Raw genomic sequence first — 25,048 nt, forward strand, 5'->3', positions numbered from 1 at the left:
GGCATCGGAGAGCTCGGGTGAGCCGGCCGCGCCGCGCCCCCGCCCCGCCGCCACTCACCCCTGCGCCGCCGCCGCCGCCGCCGCCGCCGCCACCGGTCCCGGAGCCTGAGGAGCAACAGCGCCCGGCGCGCGCCAGGAGCGTCGTCACTTCCTGCGCCGGCGCGCGCTGATGACGACACCCGGGGCGGCCCCGCGCGTCCCTCCCGGCCTCGGCGCGCGCTGATGACGACACTCGGGGCGGCGCCGCGCGTCCCTCCCGGCCTCGGCGCGGGCTGATGACGATCCCCAGGGCGCCGTGACGGGCGAGCCCCTCCCGGGAGCGCGGGGCCGGCGGGAGTCTGGCCCCGGGCGGCTCGCGCGCCCGCGCCCTCCGTCCCCGCCCCCCGCCAGGCCCGGGCGCGACGAGCCGTCACCACGGGGTTCCCGCTGCGCAGAGGCGGGGGAGGGACGTCAGCGCCCTCGGGCTCGCCTGGCCCGCGAAGGGTTTAAAGACCCAATCCCGAGGCTCGGCCCCGAAGCTGCCGGGGCTCCGGGCCGGCGTCCTCCCCCCGCAGGGCGCGAGGGACCGGCAGGCCTCCGCCGCACAGGCACGCGGTCGCCCGGCGTCGCGGCGCTCGGGAGGCGAGCGGCGAACACACACCCGCGGCCGCCGGCCTGGGCGGGAACGTGGCTTAGGTGCTGGGTCCGAGCTCTTGCTTTGCTTCCTGAGTTTCACTTTTCTACTCCCTTCACGCTGACAACGGCGAAGGCAGTAAGACCCCACCCGTGTTTGCTGAGAGTCAGGCGAGGAAGAAAACAAGGGACACAATGAACACTTGTTTTACTTTTTGCAGAACAAGAGTCCTAGATGGCTGCTACCACGGTGGCTTAAGTTAGACAAAAATAACCGCACGTCCACAGGATTAATTGTACAGCACATGTATTACCGCAGCAGGATTAGCAGTGACTCGCTCATTTCACCACCATTTTCTAGAAAGAATTGATGTAATCACATAAATACTGAAATAGGTGCAATACAAAACACTATGGACATTTTGTACGATGTACTCTTAGTTCTCCACAGTTTGGTATAAAGCAAATAGAATTTGGTTCTGATACAATTATGGATATAATTTTCAAGTTTTTCACTGTGGGAGGGTCACCCGTGCTGTGGCCCTCTGCGACGCCGTGCCCCCAACACCCACTGGGTGGGTTCACACTCATCTCACACATCTGCCGTCTAGAAATAGCACGTCCGTTGAATGCCGTTCTCAAGTGAAAACTGAAAACAAAGGACTTTGCCAATTAGAACAGTTCCCAGCTCCGTCTGGACACCTAGGTGTGCATCCAATGGCTACCAAACGCAGAACCAGCGCAAATACTATAGACACAGCAAACTGGAAGGTTTTACACCCTGAGCCGCAGGGTGAGTGGGCCAAGCGACCGTCACCACCACCTCAGCTCTGCTCGCAGCTCCTCAGCCAGGATAAAGAACTAGGCAGACTCCTCAGAGGAGCTGGGACGTTTTTATTTATAACTAAGAAAATGAAGAGTCCCAACCAGGGTATCTACGTGTTTTGGAAAAGAACAGAGCACTTAGTACAACATTGGTCAAAGGCTAAAAGAGAGAAGGGGTTTTCTACCTGTAACGACATCCTTGTTTAATTTTTCTAACCCAGGAAAACGGTGAAAATACTTTCAAGGCCTCAGGAAGCATATCCCCTGGAGAGATGTAAAAAGACCTGTTGCACTTCTGTGGTCCCCACAGGCCCACCTACAAATGACCATCCCTGGGACAGTCAGTGCCACACGGGAGGCCAAGTGTCGGCGACAAGCACGGCTCCGTGGCAGATACTCTTTGTGCAGCACTTTTTTACTGTTTGATTCAAATTAAAGACACATTTTGGATTGTGCAAGAGTTTTCTCAGCTTTCCAAGGCAGATGATTTTAAAGCTGATATGCAGGAAACGACTATCAGAATTCTTATTAAAAAAGCCTTTTACGCCACTCAGTAGTGGAAATTTCCTGGAAAGCCAGAGATCTCTACATCTCTAAGTATCTATGTAAGATTCGGAAGCCTGGTTCAAGTGTCTGTTTACAAAGGCACGGACAACGACCACGGGCACAGGAGGGCGGGACCCAAGGCAACACACGACACCCAGTGTCAACGTTTACACAAGCACATCTGCGACAGTTCCGTGAAAAGAACACACTAGAAAACTACTAAACAAAGTTATTAAAAAACATATCTGTAGGGCTATCAAACAAGTGCCATTGCCAGGCTGCGGGTTTTGACTCTGGGCGCAGGGCTGTCCCGGAAACGCCCAACACGTGGACTCAGGGGGGGAGCCACACATGGAATGCGGCCGTAGCACGTGTTCTGTGGTCTCCCACCCAGGATGAGGAGTCTCAAAAGCAGCTCTGCTTGAAACTGCCTCATTTACTAATAATTTAGGAAAATCTTTCTGGTCCCCAAATCTAGAAAATCAAAACAGGCTGAGAGAGGAGGGAGGGGCGCATCCACGGGAAGCAGTGGCACCCAATCACACGCAGGTGACACAGCCGGCTGTGGGTGACCACAGACGCTCTCCTTCTGTAAACGTCTCACCAGCAGTCGCGGGCGCGGTGGCCACAGTCTAAGGGCAGAGGCAGCAGCCCCAAGGAAACGGCGCTTTCCCTCTGGTCCTCACAGAGCAATGCGCCAACCTGCCACCCCAGCCACCACTAAAGAATCCTCTTTAGTTTTGTTTTGGGGAGAAGCAGAGAAAGAGGAAAAGGGAAAAAGCCTGGGAAAGTCACGGGAGCCAGCCCTGCACTGAAGGTTCATGTGACCCGCCATCCTCCGGAGCAGGAGGTCTGTTTCATAAAAAGGTGGTTTGTATTTTAAAAGGCCTCCTTTTAATCCATCATCATGACAAACTTTTTAAAGTCAGCGGAATTTAATGAGATGTAGTTATTGCTCTTTGTTTCCAAGAGATTTGATCTCTAGGACGGGCTATTTTATATTTTCCAGTTGAGAAGCCAACTGGAAACCCAGAGAAGCAATGAGGGAGCCCAGGCCCCGAACAGCAGGGACTGTTCCCTGAGACTCGGGGAACGATTTGTCCTGCGGGTGGCTCTGTCCTGCAGGGCGGCTGGAGACGGCCAGATGGCCAGCCCACGGTCTGGAGTAGGGCTGCACCTGACAAGCCCGAGGGCTCGAGCCTGGTAGGAGGGAGAGGGGCGGCGTCCTGATCAGAAATCCCAACAGGATGTGAGGCGAGGAGTAAAGTGAGAGGTGGAGCCTCAACCCCCTGTAGGCCTCAAACACCTGGCTGTCTGTCTGTCTTCTCCAGCGGAGGAGGGCCAGGCCAGGCCATGGGTCTGTGGTTTACCTGGCATACACGATGCATTCCAGAAGCCACCTGTGCCTGTGTTTCCGTTTAAAAACCTATACTGTCATTTTAAACACAGCATAACGAAAGCTGTAAACACTCCACAATCATCCTGTCATCCTTCACGAGGGAAGATCCTAAAACCATTGTCGATGAGACAAGGAGAAGCCCCTGACCAGCTAAGCGGGGGACAGGTGCCCCCCCAGAATAGCCTGCTTCTCGCCCAGGCGAGCATCAGGGACAGTATCCGCCCCCCGCCCAAGTCAAACACTGAGGGGGGTCTGCCTGCAACCTCAGGCCAGAAACCGTCTGGGTCTCTGGGACACCCCAGCTGTAGGTGAGGGACAGGACTCCGGGGAGGCAGGGGGCTTGGTGCAGCACAGACGTGAAAAGAGGTGGGGTCGCCTTCCTTCTGTGAGTGACTTTCCCTAAGCGGTGCTGACGTGGGCAGCTCCACTTCAGGTGGAAGAGCAGGAGGCAAGGGCCGGACACCCCATCCTCAGGAGCCGGGACCCCGGTTTCTGCACCCCATCTGTCCCCTCTCCACTCGCTGCCCTGCTGCTGTGGCCTCCGTGCCCGGGCAGTGGGGGCCTTGGCCTGTCTGAGCCCAGCGGACAGACTCCCCTGGCGGCCGCGGATGGCTGGTGCGGGGACGCCAGTGCTCTACTCCAGCTCCAAGCGGGGAGGGTGCCTGCTGGCCCTTGGACACAGCTGTCCTGAGTGGTCATCACCCACAGGGGAACTGGGGCCTGGGCTGGCTGCAGGGAGTGCGCAGTGGCCACCTGGAGCAGACTGTCACGTGGCTCGGCGAAGGCTCGGTGGCAGCTGTGGTCTGCCCTCCAGGAGGCTGACATCTGGGACCCCAATTCGAGTCCCCGCCAGTTCTGACTGAAAGCCCCAGAAAAGAGCGGGAAAGGCTGCCAACCCCCCCACCTGCCGTCCAGGGAGGGGGAGAAGTGAAGGGGGTCCCCCGTGAGCAGAGAGGGGGGAGGTGCGCGGTGCCCCCGAGGCTCCGGGGCTCAGTGGCGTGGCCGGGGGTCCTGGGGGGGCAGCGGCTCGGAGCCGCCGTCCGGGGACTGGCTGGAGGCCGCCGCCAGGCTCTGCATGGCCTCCCGCTGCTGCTGCTTGGCCTTGTTGTAGAGCAGGACGCCGGCCATCACCAGCACGGTGCCCACGGCCGACAGGCTGGTGACTCTGTTGCCAAAGACGATGACGCTGAGCCAGATGGACAGGGCGTGCTTGGCGGTGCTGGCGACGCTGCGGGAGAGCACAGCGGGGGTCGACGGGGGCGGGGCCGGGGCGGGGCCTCCGCTGACCCCGCCTCCGTGTGGGTGGGGCCCTTCCTACTAGGAGAAAGGTCAGAGGAGGGACCCGTCTAACAGACAGCGGAGTCTCATCTTCACACTCAGCATTTTGCCTCCTCCTGTTTTTGAGGAAGTATTTCTAAGTAAATTACAGATGTCAGGATATTTCACCCCTAAATGCTGCAGCCTGTGCTCCCAGAGCGAGAAAGGTCCCCCTAGGCCCCTGCGGACCAGCCACTAGGGAGACCACCTGGGAAGTGGCAGTGCTGCTGTCACTGCTGGGACCTCGTGAGCCCAACTCCAGGGCTCGTCTCCTGGGCTGCGATTATGGACAACTTAAACTTAATTTTTGTACCTTACTGCTTGAACCTATTTTCTTTAAAAAGAACTGGTTTGGGGACTTTCCTGGCGGTTCCATGGTTAGGACTCTGCACTTCCACTGCAGCGGGGCACGGGTTCCATCCCTGGTCAGGGAACTAAGATCCTGCATCCCGAGCAGAGGCCAGAAAAGAACTTTAAAAATGAAATGAGAACTGGTTTTCTGTCTTTTTTGAGCCTCCACTAACAATCACTGAAAAACAAAGTTTCACGGACATTTGGAAATAATTCCTAGCCCTAAACGGAAACAGGACTGTGTGACAGACCGCGGCCCCGTGAGCTTCAGGAGACCTCAGCAATCACACTGTCCGCGACGTCCCTGCGGGCACCTCCCTTCCGGGGGAGGCTGCGGCCGCGTGCGGGTCCGTGAGACCCGTGAGCAGCACGACACTCCTGCTGCTGTCACTTCTGGGGACAATTCCGCTCTGGTGACGGTTCTGAGGTTAAAGGACCACGGCCCGTTGACGTCCACGAGAATGCGGTGGGCAGGCGGCCGACACGCCCTGCTGGCGACCTCGGCTCATCCCTTTCTATCTGTTGTGAAAAGCCTCTGGTGTGAAATCATGCTTTCGCCACGTCCTCCCAGTTACAGAGAAGCAGCTGGCGAGACCCGAGCCCAGCACCACGTTCCCAGCGGGGAGCCGGCAGCCCCGCGTGGCTGCTCGCGGGTGAACCGATTACAGTCAGAGGGACTCAGGCGGCGCGTCCCAGGCGCTCGGGAGCCCGCGCGGCCCAGGAGCGGCAGGCGCCAGCATCCCGGCAGCGTCCCGGCCCGGGCGCGCTCCCACCCCCCCAGGGTTTCTCTGCTAAGCACAGGTTCCCAGTGCGGGGTCCCCCGCGCGTCTACTTCACAGACTCTCGTGTCCACGTCTCAAACGGCCTAGGGAGGACGACCCGCGACCTCAGCGAGAACCGCCCTCGTGACTCCACAACCACACACACCTCTCACGAAAGGTCTAGACGGCAGGCAGCCCCCTCTGCGCGGGACCTGGGGAGCGCGGTCCTTACCTGAAGGTCACGGGGGAGACCCTCCCCATGAGGGCGTAGGCTGTGACGCTCTGCAGGTGGAACAGCGCGCCATCCGCCAGCAGCAGCAGCACCACATCCTGGCTGTAGCGGAGGCTCCTCCCGCTCCTCCCGATCACCGGCAAGTCCTGCGCCAGAGCCAGAGGGACGTCCGCTGTGCCGACACCCAGAGGAGCTCTGGTGGCACCTGCGCCCCGGGACCTGGGTACAGGGGACTGACAGGGAGGGCTCTGGAACAGCAAGTGGACGGCACTGACCGAAACGTTAAATACAGAAATACACGACGGCCAATAAGCACATGAAAAGATGCTGAACATCACTGATCATCAGGGAAATGCAAGTCAAAACCACAACGAGGTGCCAGCTCACATCCGTCAGAGTGGCCGCTATCAAAAAACAAAACAGGGACTTCCCTGGTGGCGCAGTGGTTAAGAATCCGCCTGCCAATGCAGGAAACACGGGTTCAAGCCCTGCTCCAGCAAGATCCCACATGCTGCAGAGCAGCTAAGCCCAAGTGCCACAAATACTGAGCCTGTGCTCTAGAGCCCGCGAGCCACAACTTTTGAGCCCACGTGCTGCAACTACGGAAGCCTGGGTGCCTAGAGCCCGTGCTCCACAAAAAGAGAAGCCACCGCAATGAGCAGCCTGTGCACCATAACGAAGAATAGCCCCCGCTCACCGCAACTAGAGAAAGCCCGTGTGCAGCAACGAAGACCCAACACAGTTATAAATTTAAAAATAAATTAAAAAAACAACAAACAAAAAAACCCAAAACAACAAACCAAAAAATAACATGTGTTGGTGAGGACGGGGAAGTTGGAACCTGGGCACTGCTGGAAGGAATGTAAAATGGTGCAGCTGCCGTGGAAAACAGTCTAGTTGCTCCTCAAAAAATTAAACATAGAATTGCTGTGTGATCCAGGACTCCAGTTCCGGGTTTAGACCCAAAAGACTGAAAGCGGGGTCTTGAAGAAATACTTACACCCCTGTGTTCAGAGCAGCGTTACTCACAGCAGCCTAAAGATGGAAGCAACCCCAGTGTTCCTCTGTGAGATGTTGGATAAGCGAAATGTGGTCCATCTATGTGACAGAATATGATTCAGCCTCGAAAAGGGAGGCGGTCCTGACACCTGCTCCAGCGTGGACGGACCTTGCGGCCGCGATGCTGAGTGAAATAAACCAGACACAAAAGGACAAATCCTACGTGATCCCACTTCCACGAGGTCCCTGGAGGAGCCAGATTCACAGAGACAGAAAGCAGGAGGGTGGGGGCCGGGGGCTGGGGGCTGGAATTCAGAACATCCCCTCCCCTAAAATATGCCTCTTTGACATAAGGACTGTTTTGCGCTAAAGGCGCTTAGAAAACAGCAGGTGCCAGGAGGGCTCTCCAACCTCCCTTTTTCTTCCTGGAAGCAAGAGACAAACCCCGAAGGGAGCTGCCCCACCCGCACCCCCAGCCAGGAGGAGACGGGCGTCAGGACCTTGTCACCATCTCCCTCGTCGTCCTGCCGCTGCCCCCCCCCGTCCCCCCGCCCGTGTTGTTTCAGTCACTTGCTTCTTCTCCCTGATGTGTGAGCGCCGAGGTTCTGCCACGTACTTGGGATTTCACGTCCTCCCGGGTCACGGGCCACGTAAAGCTCGTGTCGGATAAGCCTGTGTGCTCGTCTCCTGCGAATCTGCTTTATGTCAGTTTACTCTCGGGCCCAGCCGGAGCCCTGGGGTTGGGGGTAAACCTCCTCTCCCCGTTAGGGGGTGGGGTTGGCACGTGACGGGTCCGAGCTTCGGTTTGAGACAATGACCACGCGTGATGACGGCTGACGACAATGTGAATGCACGTGACGTACAGTTAAACGTGGCTCGAACGGTAAATTTGATGTATGTTTTAACACAATAAAAATAACTTCAGATGTGCACAGTCTTTCACTCCACCATTCCAATTCCAAGAATGTAACCCAAAGAAATACCCTCATCCGCTAAAGACGTGACACACCAAGCTCCCTGCTCTCTGTTACGAGCACAGAACGGCAGCAGCGCCAGGCGACCACGTCTATCAAGGGGCAGTGACGGGTCAGGGCAGAGCCCGGATGTAGCTCAGGACAGCCCCGTTCCACTTGTGTCAGGAAGACAGGTCTGCACAGACGCGGGCCTGTGCTCCCACAGGACTGACGGCATCCCGCGACGCACGTGAGCAGCTCAGACGCGTCTGGGAAGCGGCTCTGCCGGGAGCGGGCCTGGGGGGCCGGGGGACACACTGCTCTCTCTTTTATAAGCTTCTGCCCTGTGACCTGTTCGACAGCGGTCATGATGTTTTTAAGTAAGAGTAGCGATAAAAAACAAGTGCGGGAGTTCCCAGGCGGCCCAGGGGTGGGGACTCGGCGCTCTCACTGCCGGAGCCTGGGTTCCACCCCTGGTCGGGGAACTAAGATCCCGCAAGCCCTGAGGTGTGGCCAAAAACAACACAAAAGTGCGCCTAAAACCCTCACGCCAAAGTCTCCGGGAAGCGAAGCCTGCGGCTTTGCCCCCGTGGGTCCCCCCGCAACCCCGGGTGCACGGCGGCCTCTGTGCGTTCAGCACGGCCGGCGCCTGGGGCTCGGCCCGACCGGGACGGCGGCCACCACCGCGGGACTCACCATGAAGAAGATCCAGGCCGGGATGAGCATGGCCACGGCCGCCGCGCTGGTGTAGAACTGCAGCTCCGCGGCCCTGCGGGGACACGCACCTGACCCTCTCCCCCCTCCGCGGCCGGCACCCCCGCGCAACCAGGCGCCCGAGCGCGGCTACCTCCTCCCAGGCGGTGGGGACGGCCGGGCCTGACAGGCGCCCGCCGGCCACGGGGCAGTGGGAAACAGGTGGGTTTTTCTCCCAAGTTTCCACAAGTGTCTTTTAAAGGCACCGGTGAAATGGGGGCGGGGGGGCGGGGTACAGGGTGCTCTGGTCTCCACGGGCAGTGACACTTACGAGAACCTGTATTTGTCCCCGCTGAGGAGCTTTTTGGAGAAAACGTTCTGCAAACTAGAATAAAAAGAAGAGGTTACTTGAGGTCTGATGGCACCTCACAGAGGAAGTGCCGCCTCCTCTTGAAACGGGGTCGGCCCTGGGCGTCTGCCAAGAGCCGGGCCGAGCTGCCCCTTTCGCAGGTGGGTAACCTGAGGTCTTGGAGGCTGAGGACATGCCCAAGGCGACCCAGCTCTGCACAGAACGCGTCTTGGTGCCAAGAGCTCCCACAAATCAGCAGTGGCCATAGGATGGACAGTGAGCACAGGAAGACCCGGGGGAGAAACAGAGACAAAACTCCTGGCGGGAAGGCCCGTGGTGGCCAGTGGGAAGACCGGACAGCGTCCAGCTTCCCTGGAGCCCAGGGGTCGGCTCCCCGACGGACGACACTACACCCCGGCCTCCGGGTGCACAGAAGCTCTGGCCGAGACACTTAAACCAGAGCCACAAGTCTGCTGCAGAGGTCCGCAGTGCTGGCCCTCTTCTAGCGCTTTACGCTGCAGGCCAGGCAGAAACCTAGAGGGACATGTGTGTGAGGATGTTTCCTGCAGATTTAAAGGCGTCAGGACTGAAGCGTCTGCAGGGGAGCGAGGAGGCTTCTGGAGACCATCCCACGCTCGGAGTGGACAATGAGATGCAACCAGCACGTGAGCCGGACTGTGTTTCTGGGAACAAACGCAGAGGGAAAGGCTGAAGGAAACACAGCAAAGTGTGAGAAACGAAATGAAGGCTGCTTTTTCATTTTTACTCAGCTGTGCCACTCAGACCCTCCAGACGGGCCTGTTTTTCTTTGCGGGTATCGGCAATGAGAAACCCCCGGTACCCGCGCTGCCACTACTTCTTCTCTTCTCAGAAGTGGCGACGCGGAGAGGGCAGGCTGTGCCGAGTGGTCAGCAAGACAGCCCGGCCTCACCAGGGTGCGGCGCCCCCCCCCGCCTCCTGCACGACATGGAAGCCCGCGTGCCCGGGACCCACCCCTCGGACTCACCAGTCCATGATGTTGGTGGACAAGGCGGCCGAGAACCCCAAGAAGTTGAAGCTCATCTCGGTGGCCGTGCACAGCGCCAGGCCGCCCATGACCGGGATGAGGGAGAGGTTGACCAGCAGCCCTGCAGAGGGACAGCACACAGGGGCCGCGCTGCAGCATCCCACCTCCCCCCGCCGCCACCCTGCATTCTCTGCAGGCTCACTTTGTTCCATTCTTCTCGTTGGAGGCCAAACATAGTGCGTGCCTCCCTCACCCACTCCAGAGCCGGGGTACGACCGCCAGAGCCACCAGCTCCAAGCCCTGCTCCCTGCAGCCCCCTCCGCTGGGTGAAGGGTGGTCTCCAAGGAAGGCTGGGGTAGGAGGGAGGCCTCACACCCTTGGGGCATCCAGCCCTCCTGCCTCCGTTCTGAAATCTAAGCAACAACCTTGACATGCGGGTAAAAAGTCCGTTTGGTGCAACAGAAAACCAGGCCACTTTGCAAGCACGGCATCCCGCCTCGTCTGGTGCCTCTGCTTTGATTTCAGACACAGCACTTCACTTATCTTGAAATTCAAAGCAGATGAGGGGACAGCCTTTCGTGTTTAGCCAAAAGGAGCAGGAGTGCAGCCCTCAGATGACCACGGCCACCACTCCCGCCCAGGACAGCGCTGTCCACACAGCAAACCCGCAGCCTCGCGGCTTCAAGTCACCTCGAGGGGAGGCCTGCTGGACGGAGGACTGCACGCGGGGCCGAGGCTGAGAGGCCGTCCATGGGGGCAGATGCCTTCGTGGATTCGGGGTGGGCAGTGGCAGATTCGGGGGTTTGCTGGGGGTGCCCCACAGTGGGTCACTCCTCTAGGGACCCCAAACCTTGGCCCCTCAGGTCCGGGCACCTCAGTCATCCCCCAACGCCTCCCTAACAGATTTCTTTCTGCTACATTTTATCAAGATTCCCTGACCGTTCTCAGCAAGCCCGCTGGTTCTCTACATGCGGACCCACCACAGCCGGAACCGGAGTGTGATGCTTTAAGGCCCTTGAAATAAACCCCTCTGTGTGGCTGAGCCTGACGTGCAGTCAGGCTGTTTCCCCCCAAGTACGATTTCAGGAACTGCGTTCACACTTGGATTTGACCGTGTTTCACCATCACCTGAGCGTTCTCGTGGCTCCAAGGGCGCACCTACGAGGAGCCCGGCTGTGCCCTGTCCCCTCGTCCTCCTCTCTCCCTGAGGCAGGTGCTGCCTTGTTCTACCTTCTTGTCATTTTCCTAATTGGAGCAGCCCCCCACCCCCACCCCGGGGTAAAACACGACGCATCTCGTGCCCAAGGCTGCCCCCTGCCTGGCCTCGGAACCGCACTCTTGGAACGGCTGGCAGGACAGCCAGGGACGTGGGTGCCGCCAGTGAGTGCCGGCCGCCGCCTGGGCTGGGGATCTGGAACTAAGCCCCATCTGCTGAGCCTCAGGGAGGACGGTGGACGCAGAGGCGCAGCGGAGGGCAGGAGGGGTGCGGGGAGGCGCTGGGGCGCCCGGCTGATTCCAGGACAGGCGCTGAGGTCACCTGCCTGTCACTCCTTCACCCGGTTCCTACCGTCCCCCCGCCGCTGAGGCTAAGAAAGGACCAGGAGAGGCGTGGACGAGGCTGAGCGCCAGGGCGTCACGGGTGGGAGCGGCCCCAGAGGAGGGGTGCGCCCAGGTGCGGGGGGCTGCTCACCGGTGTGCTCCCCCAGGACTGTCCGGGACAGGATCACAGTGAAGATGGGGGCCGAGCTCTTCACCGTCTCAGCAAAGGACACCGCCACGTTTTTCAGGCTGACCAGACCCAAAACCACTGTTGCAAACCTAAGACAATCAGAAGGGTCCGGAGGGTGAGTCAGCGCGCCCGCAGCCCCAGGGCGGTCCCCCCCCCCCCCCCCCCCGTCGGAGTCAGCTGGAGGGGAACGTCCACCCCCCCCCCCCGGGTCCCCTGAGGATAACAGGCAGCCCGGGGCAGGTGTTTTACAGATAAGAGACTCAGCCCCTCAGCCAGCAGCGCCAGCCGCTTACCTCATCAGACCCACGAACAGCATGGTCATGATGAAATTGGGTGGGTAAGAAAGCCGGGGCTTGTGCTGATGCAGACAGCAGGGCACGAACGTCTTCACGCAACCAATGAGCGTGGTCGACAGCATCTGCACGGCCCCTGCGGGAGCGGGCGGGCGCCGGCTGAGCAGACGGCCCCCCCCCCCCCACCAGCAGCCCCGTGCCCCCCGCCAGCGCCCGGCAGGGTACCTAGCATGCTGGGCTCCCCTTCCAGCAGGGACAGGATGTACTTGTTGAGAAACAGGGTGCAGAAGCTGAAGAAGAACCAGAGTGTGAGGTAGGTGAGGGCGCGGGCGCCCCACACGCCCAGGTCCGCCTCGATGACAGTCGTCTCGGTGACGGTGACCGTGAGCAGGTGCTCTTCGGGGCCGCCGTCGCTCTGGCCAAACGCGATCTTCTCGCTCCGGTGGCCGAACACGGGGCCCCAGGCCAGGAGCGGCCGTCCCCCCGGCTTCTCGCCGGGGCCCGGGGCCAGCTCCGCCAGGGCCGCGGGCTTGGAGGGCGCCGACATCTCAGGGGCGGCGGCGGGCGGCGCGGGGCAGGGACGTGGGGCCGGAGGCTGCGGCCATGCGGGCAGCGGGCCGGGCGTGGGCTGGAGCAGGAAGGAAAGGGCGGTGTTGCCGTGCGCCTGAGGTCCTGCCCACTTCAATCACTCCCTTAAAGTAACTTCACAGCGAGCGCACCCTCGAGTCCTGGCCTCCTTCCCTGCCCCGTCGGAGCGGGCGCCCCGACAGCCCCGACTTCTCTTCCACTGAGTTCCTGAGGCCAAAGCCTTTACCGGCCTCCCTTCCCCCCACACACACCTGGCCTGCCCAGCAAATCCCGCCTGACCTCCTCCCACAGGACCTGCTGAGCCCTGCCTTCTGCGGCTCTGTCCCGGGGCCCCCAGCGGCCAGCCCGGCCTCGAGCTCATCGTCCAGGCTGCCCTCCCTCAGCTGAGGCCTGGGGTCTCCACGCCACCCCCGAAGCTGTCACAAGTGCCCTGCACCGTCCCCCCACCCCCCCCGGGACCAGCCAGAGCCGCTGAGACAGGGCTCCCGCCAGAGCTGTGCCCCCCACCCCGAGCCGGCGCTCCCACGCCCTCACCCGACGCCTTCACACTTTATCCAGAGTTTCAGGTTGTCCTCCGTGGGAGGGCTGACCTGCCCCGTCAGAGACTCTTGAGTTTCTGTCCCTTGGCCGGGTTTTGAGCTCCGCCCCCTGCCTTCTTTGTGTTCTATCTGTTCCCGTTTCAAGCTGGCCTGTTTCTCTTCCCTTTCCATTCCTCCTTTGTATCACCTCTTTCTCGGGCCACCAGCTCCGCACCCAAGACCTGACCGCACGCTCCCCCGCCTCTCGGTGGGTCAGCTGCCTCTGGCTCGAGGGGGGCTGCTCCTGTGCACAGATCCTTGGCCGAGGGCCCTCCTCCCGGGCTTGAGGGGGAGCCTTGGAGCGGCCGCGGGGGCTGCCTCTGCCAGGCGCCCAGGAGAGGACACTGCTTCCTCAACAGACCCACAGCTGCTGGGCGCTCAGGCCTGGGGCCACGACGTCTCGAGAGACCCCTCACACCCCCTAAGATCACAGGCAAAATCAGACCCGGTCTCCCCCGTGTACTGGTGGGCAAGTGCTTCAAGTTCTGGCTCTTCTTCTTTTGGCTGCACCTTGTGGCTCGTGACCTGCAGGGACTGGATCCTTGGCAGTGAGCGCACGGAGTCCTAACCACTGCACCGCCGGGGCAGTCCCCATTCTGGCTTTAAGCGACCCAGTGACGACCACCTATCCCGCTCAGGAGGCCCAGCCACTCCTCCCCAGTGACACCAAACCGGAGTTCCCAGCCCCTCCCCGCCCCCCCCAGCCGAGCCAGCTGACGATGTCCTGGTCCCTCCCATGCTGTCATCTGGGGGGACAGGTGTCACAACAAGGAGGCATCGCGTGTCCAGCTGGCTGTACCGCCCCCAAGGCCCGTGTGACCCAAACAGACTCACGACTCCCTGAAGCCTGCCCGAGGCCGGGCTCCCAGCCGAGCTGCCCCCCAGCTCCCAGTGTCTACCCAGTGCTCTCGGTCGCCTCACGGACTCAGCAGCACCAGGTCCCAGCAGGCCCCCAGGTGCACCCCATCCCTAGGGACACCAGGGCAGCTCCCCAAACGCACCCCAGACCACGATGGACGCACCTGGCCCTCCTGTGGGCTCCCACTGGCCCCTCGATATGCACAACCCTTCCAGCCCTCTGGGCGCCGACAGGGCCCCCGCCCTCCTTCCTCTTCCCAGCCCACCCCCTGTCCCCTCTGGGCAGCACCATGCTGGGAGCTGCACCTCTGTGGGCTCCCCCAACCTCGCAGCTGGACCAGCTACAGCCCAGCAGGGGAATGGAAAACGCAGGAGGAAGGCCCACGTGTGGTGTGGGCTCCCCAAGAACAGAAAGAAGGCGCCCCACCCCCAGGCCCCTCACTGACCGTCTGGACGCCCAGCCCTGCAGCCGGACCCTCCAGGACACAGTTCCCCACCGGCCGCGGGGCTCTGCCTCTCAGGGGAGCCTCCCGTCCGCCCCCGACGGCACCAGGAGCCTCTCTTCAGGGACCCTGTGCTGGCGTTTGCTGCACAAGCCCCCCGGCCACTGAGGCCCCACACGGAACCCATCTGTGAGGTGCTGCTCCCAGAGCCCCCAGGCTGGTGCCCGGCCCCGGGGAGGGTCTCATCAGGCGCCCCCCCCACCCCCCCGCCCCCAGCTTCTGGGGCAGAACGCCAGCTGGGCCTCCACCACCTCCTCCACAGGTCAAGGAGCGTTGGCCCTGCCGCCCACTGAGCCCCGAGGCCCAGGGCACCCGCTCTCCTTCTTCAACTAGAAGCTGCTTTTAAACGAAGACCTGGCCATGCGGTTCCGCAGCCGCCACTCACCTGCGGATGGACCGCCGCGCGGGAACCAGCCCCCCCAGGGACACCAGCACCGGCACTGGGCCATCCACCACGTCCTTGTGGTTCCGCTGGGTCTGCGCCTACGGGGCACCCACGACCCCCAAGGTCATCGCGCAGGGCTGTGCCCTCATCTGCCCGTGAGGTCCTGCCCCCGAGGGTGCAGGGCATCGGGCGAACCCATCTCCCTGCCCCTGCAACAAGCACAAGAGGCACCAGCCGCCCGCACCACGAGGCCCAGAGTCAGGACTGCCGCAGGCTGAAAGCAGGCTGTGGCGCAGGTGCAAACACATTCAGACAGACGGTGGGAACGGGGCCCTTCAGGAGTCACCACGAGGGACAGGAAACAACGCAAGGAGGAGTCCACAGAGCCCTCGCGGCGGCGCGGGGACAGGGCGGCCGTCAGATGGGGTCAAGGTGGCACTTTTTTGTCAGTAGCAAAACAAAAGCCAGACAGACAGGGACGCGACAGGCAGGCGGAGGTGGGGGTGCAGCCGGACGCTCACGGCGGTGGGGAAAGCCGCACACGACCAGGCTGACCTCACGGCGTCGTGGGCAGTGTGGCGCCCGGCGCCACCAGCAGCAGACGCGTCCAGACACTGTGTGCCAGCAAGAGTAACAGCACAGAAAGAACCGGGGGCTCAAGCCGGGGTGGGGACTGGGCTGGGCCTGAGGACGGGGACGCTAGCGGGCAGGCCTGGCGGCCGTCGCGCTGTTTCCTAGGCTGTTCCGCAAGCTGAAGAATCGTACCTAAACAAGAACCAGCCAGCACCTGGGGAGACGGATGCCTGTTCAGGCCAGGGCCTCCTGGCCCCTCTGCCCTCGGTGGCCTGGTCTCAGGTGGAGCCAGAGCTCCTGTGTCCTGCCGCAGGCAGGTGGCAGGTTCCAGACTGGAAGGCAGCCGGTGCACCATCACAGACCACCACCACCATCCCCGGCCTCCAGACGGGCCCCGGGAGCCCAGGACAGGTGCATGGGGCCTCTGCAGCGCACGACCTCTTCCCGACCACTGGCACCACCAAGAACAGCCCACCCAGCCTGGTGACCGAGGATGCCACAGCCGAGGGACCGGCAGAAGCTCCCCGCCGCCACGTCCAGCAGGAGGGGTCAGCACCCTCCACGTGTGTGTAGTTTCGGCAAGGAGTCCAGATGCCCCTTGAGTCACAACAATGGCTCTGAATGTCTTAAAAAATTAAATCATGGGCATTCCCTGGCGGTCCAGCGGTTTGGACTCAGCGCCTTCACCTCAGTGGCCCAGGTTCAATCCCTGGTCGCGGAACCAAGATCCCGCAAGCCGCGCTGCCCAGCCCCCAAACAAACACACACAAAAAGTGAAATCGACTGTAGAAGGGAACGACGGTCCTGTCTTGCTTCTGCCCAACAAGACCCGTGAGTCACCAGGATTCCCAGCTCTTTGCTCGTGTGTGCTGTTAGGCGATGGACGGCTCCTCCGGCAGCTCCTGGGGCGGGGCTAGGGGCCTGGAATAAGGAGGGGTCACTGCAGAGAAGCAGCTGAGACCGGGCAGTGAACGAGGCCCCTGGGCAGTGATACAGGCTGAGGTGGCCCTCCAGGCTGGAGGCCAGAAGGGCCGTCTCTGGGGAAGTCAACAGGTACAGGACAGACCTTGAGGACGGAAACCAGGGCCCCAGGAGAAGGCAGCTGAGCAGCCCTGAGCTTCTGGTCGCCTGTCAGCGCCCGGGAGCTGAGCCAGGGCCAGAGACGGGAGGGGGCGAGCGCCCCCCGACAGGCAGGAGGAGATGCTATGAGAGCCCCTAGGGAGGGGTCCCTGGGGACCAAGACCAGGGCAGCAGACGTGGAAACCTCACCAGTGCCCCGGGCTCCCAGGAAGCTCCGACTCAGGACGGGACTTGACGTGGGGACTCCAGGGGCCCCAACAGCACACGGGGAGCTCGAGGTGGGCAGACAGCAAGGATGCAGTGACCCAGCTGACCTGGGGTCCTGCCTCTGGACACAGCCCACAGAGGCCAAGGCAGCCCCAGGCGCGGCCCGGCCACCAGAGGAGAGGCAGCCGCCCTGAGGAAAGCTTCCGCGGCTCAGCCTGAGGACCTTCACAGTGAGGGTCAAAGATCGGAGCTCACCCGGCCGGCAGGCAGCCAGAGGGAGACGAGCCGCCTCCCGGCCCCTCCGGGAGGGACAGACGGACACAGCCGTGCAGACAAACCGACAAAGTAACCGTCAGGAATGAATCAGCGGGAGGAGAACGTGGGAAGTCGCGAGAGGAAGCGTCCCACTGCTGAATGAAACCACGACGCCTCAGACGACTCCCGAGAGGCGTGAACTGGTGACCAGGGTCCGTCACAACTCTGCTCCCCGGAGAAACAGGCGGACGCCCCTCCCGGAGGCACCCAAGTGGGAACCAGCAGGAACGAGACAGAGACACCGCGTGCTCCCTGATCTGCAGGTGCCCTGCCACGGGCGCAAATCTGATGGTGAGTAAACACCGGTGTTGGTGTCCACAGCCGAGGGGAGGATGGACGGCTGAGGGCCGAGCACCAGGCCAGGGGCTGAGGATCGCCACGGCATCCACGCCCCTCGGATCCCACCCATGCCACGCACCTCTGAAACACGCACGCCCTCTGGAACCCAAAACGATCCAATCGATTACGTCTCTAGAAACAAAAATCTCTCACGTGCAATACAGACAGAAATACCTGAACCAAACCACAGCCAGGCGACACCAGTACCCACCGAAGAGCACAGGACAGGAAGCCACCCCGCAATGTGCGCCCACAGTGCTGAGAACATGCACGGGCTCCAGGCCACACCCCAGGTAGGCGCTGGGCCCCCTCGCAGAGGCCGGGTGGGAGCCGCGTGTGGAGCAGACGGGGCAGCGCGCTGCACAGAAGGAGGGTGGCTGTGGGGGCAGACGGAGCCGCAGGAGGCCCGGAGGCAGGAGGCTCCGACAGCTGGAGAGAGCTGGCTTCTAGACCTCATCCTGTGCTGACCCGAACCAGCCCCCCTGGAGAAACGGCTGATTCCAGGGCTGGGGCTTCAGCTGGGCCAGAGGAGAGAGGGGCTCATCAGAAGGACACGGGGGGCTTCTCTGGTGGCACAGTGGTTGGGAATCTGCCTGCCAACGCAGGGCACACGGGCTCAACCCCTGGTCCAGGAAGATCCCACATGCCATGGAGCAACGAAGCCCGTGCGCCAACTGAGCCTGCGCTCTAGAACCCGTGAGCCACAACTACTGAGCCCATAAGCCACAACGACTGAAGCCCGCGAGCCTAGAGCCCGTGCTCCGCAACATGAGAAGCCCCCGCAATGAGAAGCCCATGAAGAGTAGCCCCAGCTCTCTGCAAGTATAGAAGGCCCACGTGCAGCAACGAAGACCCAATGTGGCCAATAAATAAAAAATAAATAAATAAATAAGGACACAGGGACCAGGATGAAGGACGCCCTTCAGCCACATCCTGGTGGTTTGAGAAAGTGAATAACGACAAAGGGTTAGAACCCACACATCCACCGTGATCAATAAACGGAGAAAAAGAAAACCTCTTCCTTCTGGTACAAAGTCAAATGACTGATGCCATCAGAACACCTCCACGTGTCAGGGATCCCATCATCTCACTACAGTCCACGCAGGCTGGGCGGACGTGTACAAATGACAGGATGTTTAGCCTCAAAGAATGTCCCTACAAGGTACGTGTCAATGACAAAAGGCCTGCGATGAAGGTACAAAGGGGAGAAGAAAAGAAACTTCCCTGAAGGGGGGCCTATCCAGACACGAGGGTGCCAGGCCACGTGCGGTATCGGGAACGCAGGCCCAGAGGCTGCGCGCAGCAGGGTGCAGACCCGAGACAGAGCGGGGCTGCGGCTCACTGGAGACGGAAGGCCTCGCGCCCCGTCCGGGCATGACCCTGACCTCACAGTGACGACAAGCAGCCCCCACCGAGCACTTCCAGGAAGCAGTGGGCCTGACGGAGCATCTCACACACGTTAACTCAGTGAGTGAGTCGTCACGACGGCCCTTGGGGAGGGACGCTGGCACCCATGCGAGACACAGGTCAGGGCTTGAACCTGGACAGCCTGGCTGTGGAACGCAGTCACATAAAACCTCACGTTTAGAGGAAAACGTAAGAGAGTATCTTCCTGATCCTGGGGTAGGAAAAGAGTATCTTTTTTTTTTGCCTTCCATTTTGGCCATGCCACGCGGCTTGTGGGATCTCAACTCCCCCACCAGGGACTGAACCCAGGCCACCTGCAGTGAAACTGCAGAGTCCTAACCACTGCACCGCCGGGAAGTCCCAGAAAAGGGTATCTTAAACCCATCCCTGTAAAGCATTACCCATAAGTGAAAATATAAATAAAACAGACTAAGCTGGCTAAACTGAGAGCTTTCGTGTCATCAAACCGCACTACGATGTGCCGCAACACTAACACACTAAGCCCACTAAGTGACAAGTGACAACCTGGAAAAGATAGGTACAACAATGCAAAGGGAGACATAACGAATTCCTACAACTCAACAGGAAACGTGGGCAAAACGCCAGCGCAGGAGAGGATTTCCAAACCGCCAACGGGCACGAGAAGGGAGGCGTATCCGCTGGCCAGCACCGTGTAACACGGCGCCCCGCGCCCCGCACTCGGGACCCCACAGCTTCTGCGGTCGGGACGCTGGCAGCAGCTGCGCCGGGCGGCTGGGCCGTCACGACGGCAGGAGGGGCCGAGGTCTTGGGGCGCCCGCTTCCAAGCGCACACGCGCTCCCGGCCGGCTGCGGGGGGAAGACCCCTCGGCGGGGCCGCGTCAGCACGAGCTGGCGGCTGAGAGGAAGCGCCCGAGGAGGCCCAGTCTTTCCGCACCGTCCTCCCCTTCGCGGTGGCAGGGCGGCGCTCGTCAGAAGCCTGGCCTCGAGGGAGGGGGCTACAGAGGGTGCGACGCCGGGAGGCGGGGCCACAGGTGTCACCGTGGAGGTCACCGACCACAGGCGTCGACCTCATCAGGGGTCAGGACACACCCCCCACCCTCACCGCCAAAAACCATCAGGTCTGACAACACCCAAAGCTGTTGGAAGGTGTGGACCCCGAGGTCCCCAGACACGGCTGTGGGGCGGCTGGGGACACGCACTTGGGGAGATGGTTTGGCACCGCCTTGAGAGCTACACTCCCGCACACCCTACAAATCAGCACTTGCACCCTCGAGGTTCCCCCAGAGCGTCCAGAGTGGGACTGCTCGTCACGACGGCTGGGAGGCGCGACCATCCACCCGCCGGAGGATAGACCTGTGCTGTGGACTTGGCGCGGCAGTGAGAACGAGAAACGCCGGCAACACCCTCGGCTGAGGCGGCCAGGTCCTCGGTGCCCGCTGGTGGCTGAGCACCCGCCGTGCCGGCGGCACTCACCACCCGCCACTGGCGCAGCGCTGGTCCTGAGCAGGAGGCCCGCCCCGGGCCTGGCCGAGCCCCTTGGCGGCTGTGCTGGGCGTCGCGGTGCAGGCCGGCAGCAGCCGGGGGGTCGGCGGCCCAGGCCTGCAGGGACCCCTGCTGCCCTCCCCAGCTCCGGCTTGTGTTTCCACTGCCCGTTCTTCTTTCTCAGCCCCCGTGACTCAAGGTGCCTTCACGAGAAGCAATTCTTATCCTGCGAAAGACCGAAGTTCAGCAGCCCCAATCTGACAACGAAAAACTGACCTCACCCAGGTCGGCCTGGAAACGGGGCAGACGGGGCTGAAGGCAGGGCTCGTGGGGCACTGCTCCCCCCAGGCCCCTGGTGACAAAGGTCTGAGTTATCGCCCTCTCAGATGACAGCACAAATAACAAGATCTGAAACGTAGCCTTTTCCACCCAGCACAGAATAAGTGGCTCCCAAGGCCAGCGTGGATTCCTTCCTCCTGCCCAGAGCTGTCCTCAGAAGAGGGTGCCCACCTGGGGCTGAAAGGAAACCCGGTCAGCAACAGGCTGCAAGAAGCACATCTGTGACGCCTTCATCAGGCGCTGAGCCACCAACCAGCCACGGCTTGAACGGGCCAGTCTCCGCTAACCCTGCGGCGAGGGCTCACGACCCGTGGGGAGGGTGCCTGGTTCTCGAACGTGGGCGGCCAGGGCCACCATGGCACATTTGCCACTGAAGGGAAGTGCAGGTGGCAGTTTGTTAAAATAAACATGTTGACTTTCCCAGCCAGTTCTGCAGACCCTTAAATTCCAGGTCCTCTTAGCCTGAGGTCAAGAGCTCCTATTCTACAACAAACAACTCAGGATGTTCTCAAATACCTGGCGAGGAAACCTAGGTTTGTTCAAGTTGTCAGCAGGGCAGTTGAGATAAAATGTACTGAAAGTCTACACTTTTTATACCCTAATTCAGAAATTTGACCTCTAGGGATTCATCTTAAAGAAATAATTGAACGAAGTCCCCAGCTTATGCATACAAAGATGTTCAAAAGCTTTGTTTTTAAGAATGAGAAGCTGACACTAGCCAGGGGTCAGATAAAGAATTTGTAACAAATTCTGTCACACACCGGGCCTCTGTGGCCCTACAAGCTTTGACAAAAATATATTTGTCGTAGCTTACGTGAGAGCAGAGTTACAAGCTCTCTGCACAATATGTTCTGCTTTGAAAAGGACAAATGGTTCAGAAGAACACAAGGCAAGTCCCCAGCTGTGGTCAATTCCGGGAGGCAGAATCTCAGACCCTCCCCTTTTTTTTTTTTTTTTTTGCGTTTTGGCTTTTCTTCATTTTATAATTTATGTGCATTAAAAGTGGATTTCTTAACAAGTGGATTTCTTAACAAGGACCTACTGTGTAGCACAGCGAACTATAGTCGATATCTTGTAATACCGCACAACGGAAAAGAACGTGAAAAAGAATATGTGTATATATGTATAACTGAATCACTCTGCTGCACATCAGAAACTAACACACTGCAAATCAACTACACTTCAATTATAAAAGATTTTTTTTAGAAAAGAAAATGGGCTTCTTTAATGTAAAAACTTTCCTATTCCCTCTCTTAATGCTGCTTTTCCTGTTGTTTACTGTTGTTTCGCGCTGCTTTAAAGTGCCACTTGCAAGTTTCAAGGTTTTTGGTGACATCCACTGTGTGCTACTAAAATACCAAGCGCTTCCAGCCGCTCAACAAAGAGCCTGCCTCTGAGCAGAGCTTTCCTCTTTCTCTCGCAGCAGCGGTGGGCGAGCAGAGCTCAGGGCTTCGGAGCAGGAGGCCCGCGGGGAGGGACGCCGCCGGGCGCCCCGGGCCCCCCGAGCCCGCCGCGGGAAGGGCGCGCGCGGACCGCGGGCAGCCCCCCGCCCCGCGAACACGGCCGCGGTCCGCCCGGGCCCCGGAGCCCAGCGCGGACGGACGCCCGGACCCGCGCCCGGCTCTCTCTCTGTCGCGCGCGCGGCCGCCCCCACCGCCCCGGCCCGCGCCCGCCCGGACCCCCGGAGCAGCGGCGGCGAAGGCGCAAGGACCCCCGCCCGCCCGCCCGCCGCGCGGACCCGGGGCCGCAGCTGCCCCCGCGCTGGACACGGAGGCGGGCCCCGCGCGGGCCGGGGCGGCCCGGACGCCGGGGGCTCCCCGGAGGCGCCCGCCCCGCCGGCTTCCCTCAGCGCTGCACCCACCGAGGCGCGCCCGGGCCGGACGCCGCGAGCGCCCCGCAGCCTCGGGGCCGTAGACCCGGGCCGGCGGCCGCCCCCGGGCGGGCCCTGCGCGCGCCGGGGCGGAGGACGCGCTCGCTCGGGCGCCGCGGGCCCCGCCTCCGCACGGCGGCCCGCCCACGTCCCGCGGACGGCCCTCGGGGCGCCGACGCCAGCGGGCCCGGCCGGGTGGGCGGGGCGCGAGGGGCCGCTCCGGTCCCCGCGGGGCGGGGCCGCGGGCGGGGCGAAGCGGGCGGAAGTGCCGCTACCGGCCCGGAAGCCAGGCGCCGGAAGGGACGCCTCGGCCGGAAGCTCGCCGCGGCTCCCGGACAACCCGCGGGACTCGTTCCGCCGTGCCCCTCAGAGCCGGGGGTGGGGACGGGCTGCTGGGCGGTTGCCCCCGCGGCCGTCCCCCTGGCATCCTTTTGGCCCTACCACTTCAGCCCCGGCGGGGGTGGTGCTCCTGGGTGACGGCGACCCCCAGGGTCATCCCTTTGGCACCCCTCCGGGCCGTACCACCTGTGCCCAGGCGGGGGTGGTGGCGCTGCTGGGCGACGGCGCCGCGGTGGTCCCCTCGGCACCTGCCGGGCTGTACCACCTCCGCCCAGGCTGGGGGGGTGTGCTGCCGACGCCTCCGCGTGGTCGTCCCCTTGGTATCTTCCGGCCCGTACCACTTCCGCCCACTTGGGGGTGTGCCCCTGGGCGACGGCGACCCCCGCCGTCCTCCCCTTGGTACCCCCCCGGGCCGCACCACCGCGGCCCAGGAGGGGCGGCCAGCTCGTGGAGGCGCCGACCTGTAAGCCCCTCAGGGGCCGTCCTCCGGATTTGGTTTCAAGGCACAGAAGTCCCAGCCTCAGTGCACCCCCCTTTAGAAGGGGAAAGACAAAGGGAGGGTCGTGCCGAGGTAGCGGGCCTCGGAAGCGCCCCGGGGCTGGCGGGGCCCCCGAGGCCGCGCCCCTGGCAAGGGCGCGGATTGGCCGAGCGGCGGGAGCCCCGCCCCGGGGCCGTGGCCTCGGCCCGGGGACGCGCGCCTGCGCCGGAGCGCCCGCCGCGGCGGCTCTCCGCCCCGCGCAGGTTTTGACGTAAATGTCAGGGGCGCGGGCGCGGCCGACGCGCTCTCCTTAAAGCCTTTCTTTCTTTTCAAACTTTCACGTATCTCCCTTCCCATTATTGTTGAACGCAAGGCGCTTCTGCTTTAGATCTTGGCCAGAGGGCCAGTTCCTGGGCGGCGGGGCCGGGCCTGCGCGGAAACCGCCCCGGCGAGGCTCGCGTGTCCTCGCAGGCGCGCCCCGGAGCGGAGGAGACGCCGCCTTCGTCCCTGGGTGGAGTGTCCGGGGCCCCGAGCAGAGTCTGGGGGGCAGGTCCTCCTGGCGTGCACAGAGCTGAGAGTCTGGATGACCGCGTTGGTGGCCGGTGGGTTACCGGCAGTCGAATCATTTCAGAAGCAAACGTGTGCGAGGTATCGCGAGCGTCGCAGCAGCTTCTTCCGTACGTTTCGCCCGAGACATTACATGTCCACGCTTCTGAGCCGCTGTCGGGGAGCCCGGCGCCCGAGCGTGGGGCCTCCGGCCGCGGCCGCGGGAAGCCTCGCTCCGCGGCCACGCTTCCGGAGCTTGGATCCCGCCCCTTCTGCTTTGTCAACAGTGCTTCACTGAAACAGCCACTTCTTTTACCAGCAAAACGGGTCTGACAGCAGCGAAGAACCTCGCTCCAGGGGACACGTAGCCTGGTCAGGCAGGAGCGGAGACCCACGGAGGAGGGGGGCCGTTGCAGAGTCTCCTGGAGGAGCGGGGCCCTGAGCGCGGGTGGCTTTTCATGGGCTGAGGTCGCCAGGCAGGCGGAAAGTCGTCCCTCCTCCTGCTGGTGGTAGTGAAGTAGCTGCTTCTGGCCACAGACACAAGGGACGCTCTTCTTGCTGGGATGTGTGCATGTCCAGGGGTGCAAGCCCGAGAGCTTCCCCTGCTGGCCTCCCAACTCCATTTCAGTTGAGGTTTCCCTTTATTAGTTTTCACGTAATTCATAGGAGACGTTGCTTTGCTGCCTGTGAAGGTAGCAGGAGACATTTCACTGCTGGGCCCTGTCCGACGTACAGCATCAGAGAAGCCAGGGATTTATGTGCATTTGCTGGAGTTTCAACTTCTCCCTTTGACTGGATCCCAAGAGGTAGAATTTGGGGCTGAAAGACGTTAGACTGGCCAGGACTCTTCACACCCTTGTCCCTTGTCAGCTTCAAATCTGTTTCAGCCTCTTGGCTGATGTGCCCATGAGACACGAGTCTGTTAGGGAGCAGTTCTTGTGAAGGAGGCCCCTGCCCCGCCCCAGCCCGGCTCACACTCCAGATGCTGGTGTCTGCTGGGCCCCTCCAGTCCACCCCCGCTCCAGGTTCAGTGTGCATCTGGCTGCAGCTGGGTGGGGTGGTGACCTGCAGGCCCGGGGGAGCCCAGGCACAGTGAGGACAGCAGGAGGTGTGG

The 25,048-nt window shown here is 61.8% G+C and overlaps 1 protein-coding gene across 5 annotated transcripts in view; it reads right to left on the reverse strand.

Moving 5' to 3' along the window:
* The window catches only part of LOC130861292 (cyclin-dependent kinase 11B), a 40,836-nt gene extending 16,576 nt beyond the window's left edge, over nucleotides 1–24,260 (reverse strand). The window contains exons 1-9 of one of the 5 annotated variants that reach the window (XM_057750062.1): nucleotides 23,013–24,260; nucleotides 12,291–12,693; nucleotides 12,066–12,201; nucleotides 11,734–11,861; nucleotides 10,044–10,164; nucleotides 9,020–9,073; nucleotides 8,692–8,764; nucleotides 6,044–6,189; nucleotides 1,487–4,610 (exon numbers count right to left, since the gene is read on the reverse strand). In XM_057750062.1, the coding sequence (XP_057606045.1) occupies nucleotides 4,373–4,610; nucleotides 6,044–6,189; nucleotides 8,692–8,764; nucleotides 9,020–9,073; nucleotides 10,044–10,164; nucleotides 11,734–11,861; nucleotides 12,066–12,201; nucleotides 12,291–12,612 (1,218 nt within the window). In that variant the 5' untranslated portion in view covers nucleotides 12,613–12,693; nucleotides 23,013–24,260 and the 3' untranslated portion in view covers nucleotides 1,487–4,372. Of the gene's footprint in view, nucleotides 1–1,486; nucleotides 4,611–6,043; nucleotides 6,277–8,691; nucleotides 8,765–9,019; nucleotides 9,074–10,043; nucleotides 10,165–11,733; nucleotides 11,862–12,065; nucleotides 12,202–12,290; nucleotides 13,061–23,012 lie in introns of those variants that run through there. The other 4 variants (XM_057750070.1, XM_057750036.1, XM_057750054.1 and 1 more) reach the window with 4 other exon arrangements.
* Between the last annotated feature and the right edge of the window lie 788 nt (nucleotides 24,261–25,048).

The sequence above is a fragment of the Hippopotamus amphibius genome, chromosome 1 (assembly GCF_030028045.1).
Source record: "Hippopotamus amphibius kiboko isolate mHipAmp2 chromosome 1, mHipAmp2.hap2, whole genome shotgun sequence".
NCBI lineage: Eukaryota > Metazoa > Chordata > Mammalia > Artiodactyla > Hippopotamidae > Hippopotamus > Hippopotamus amphibius.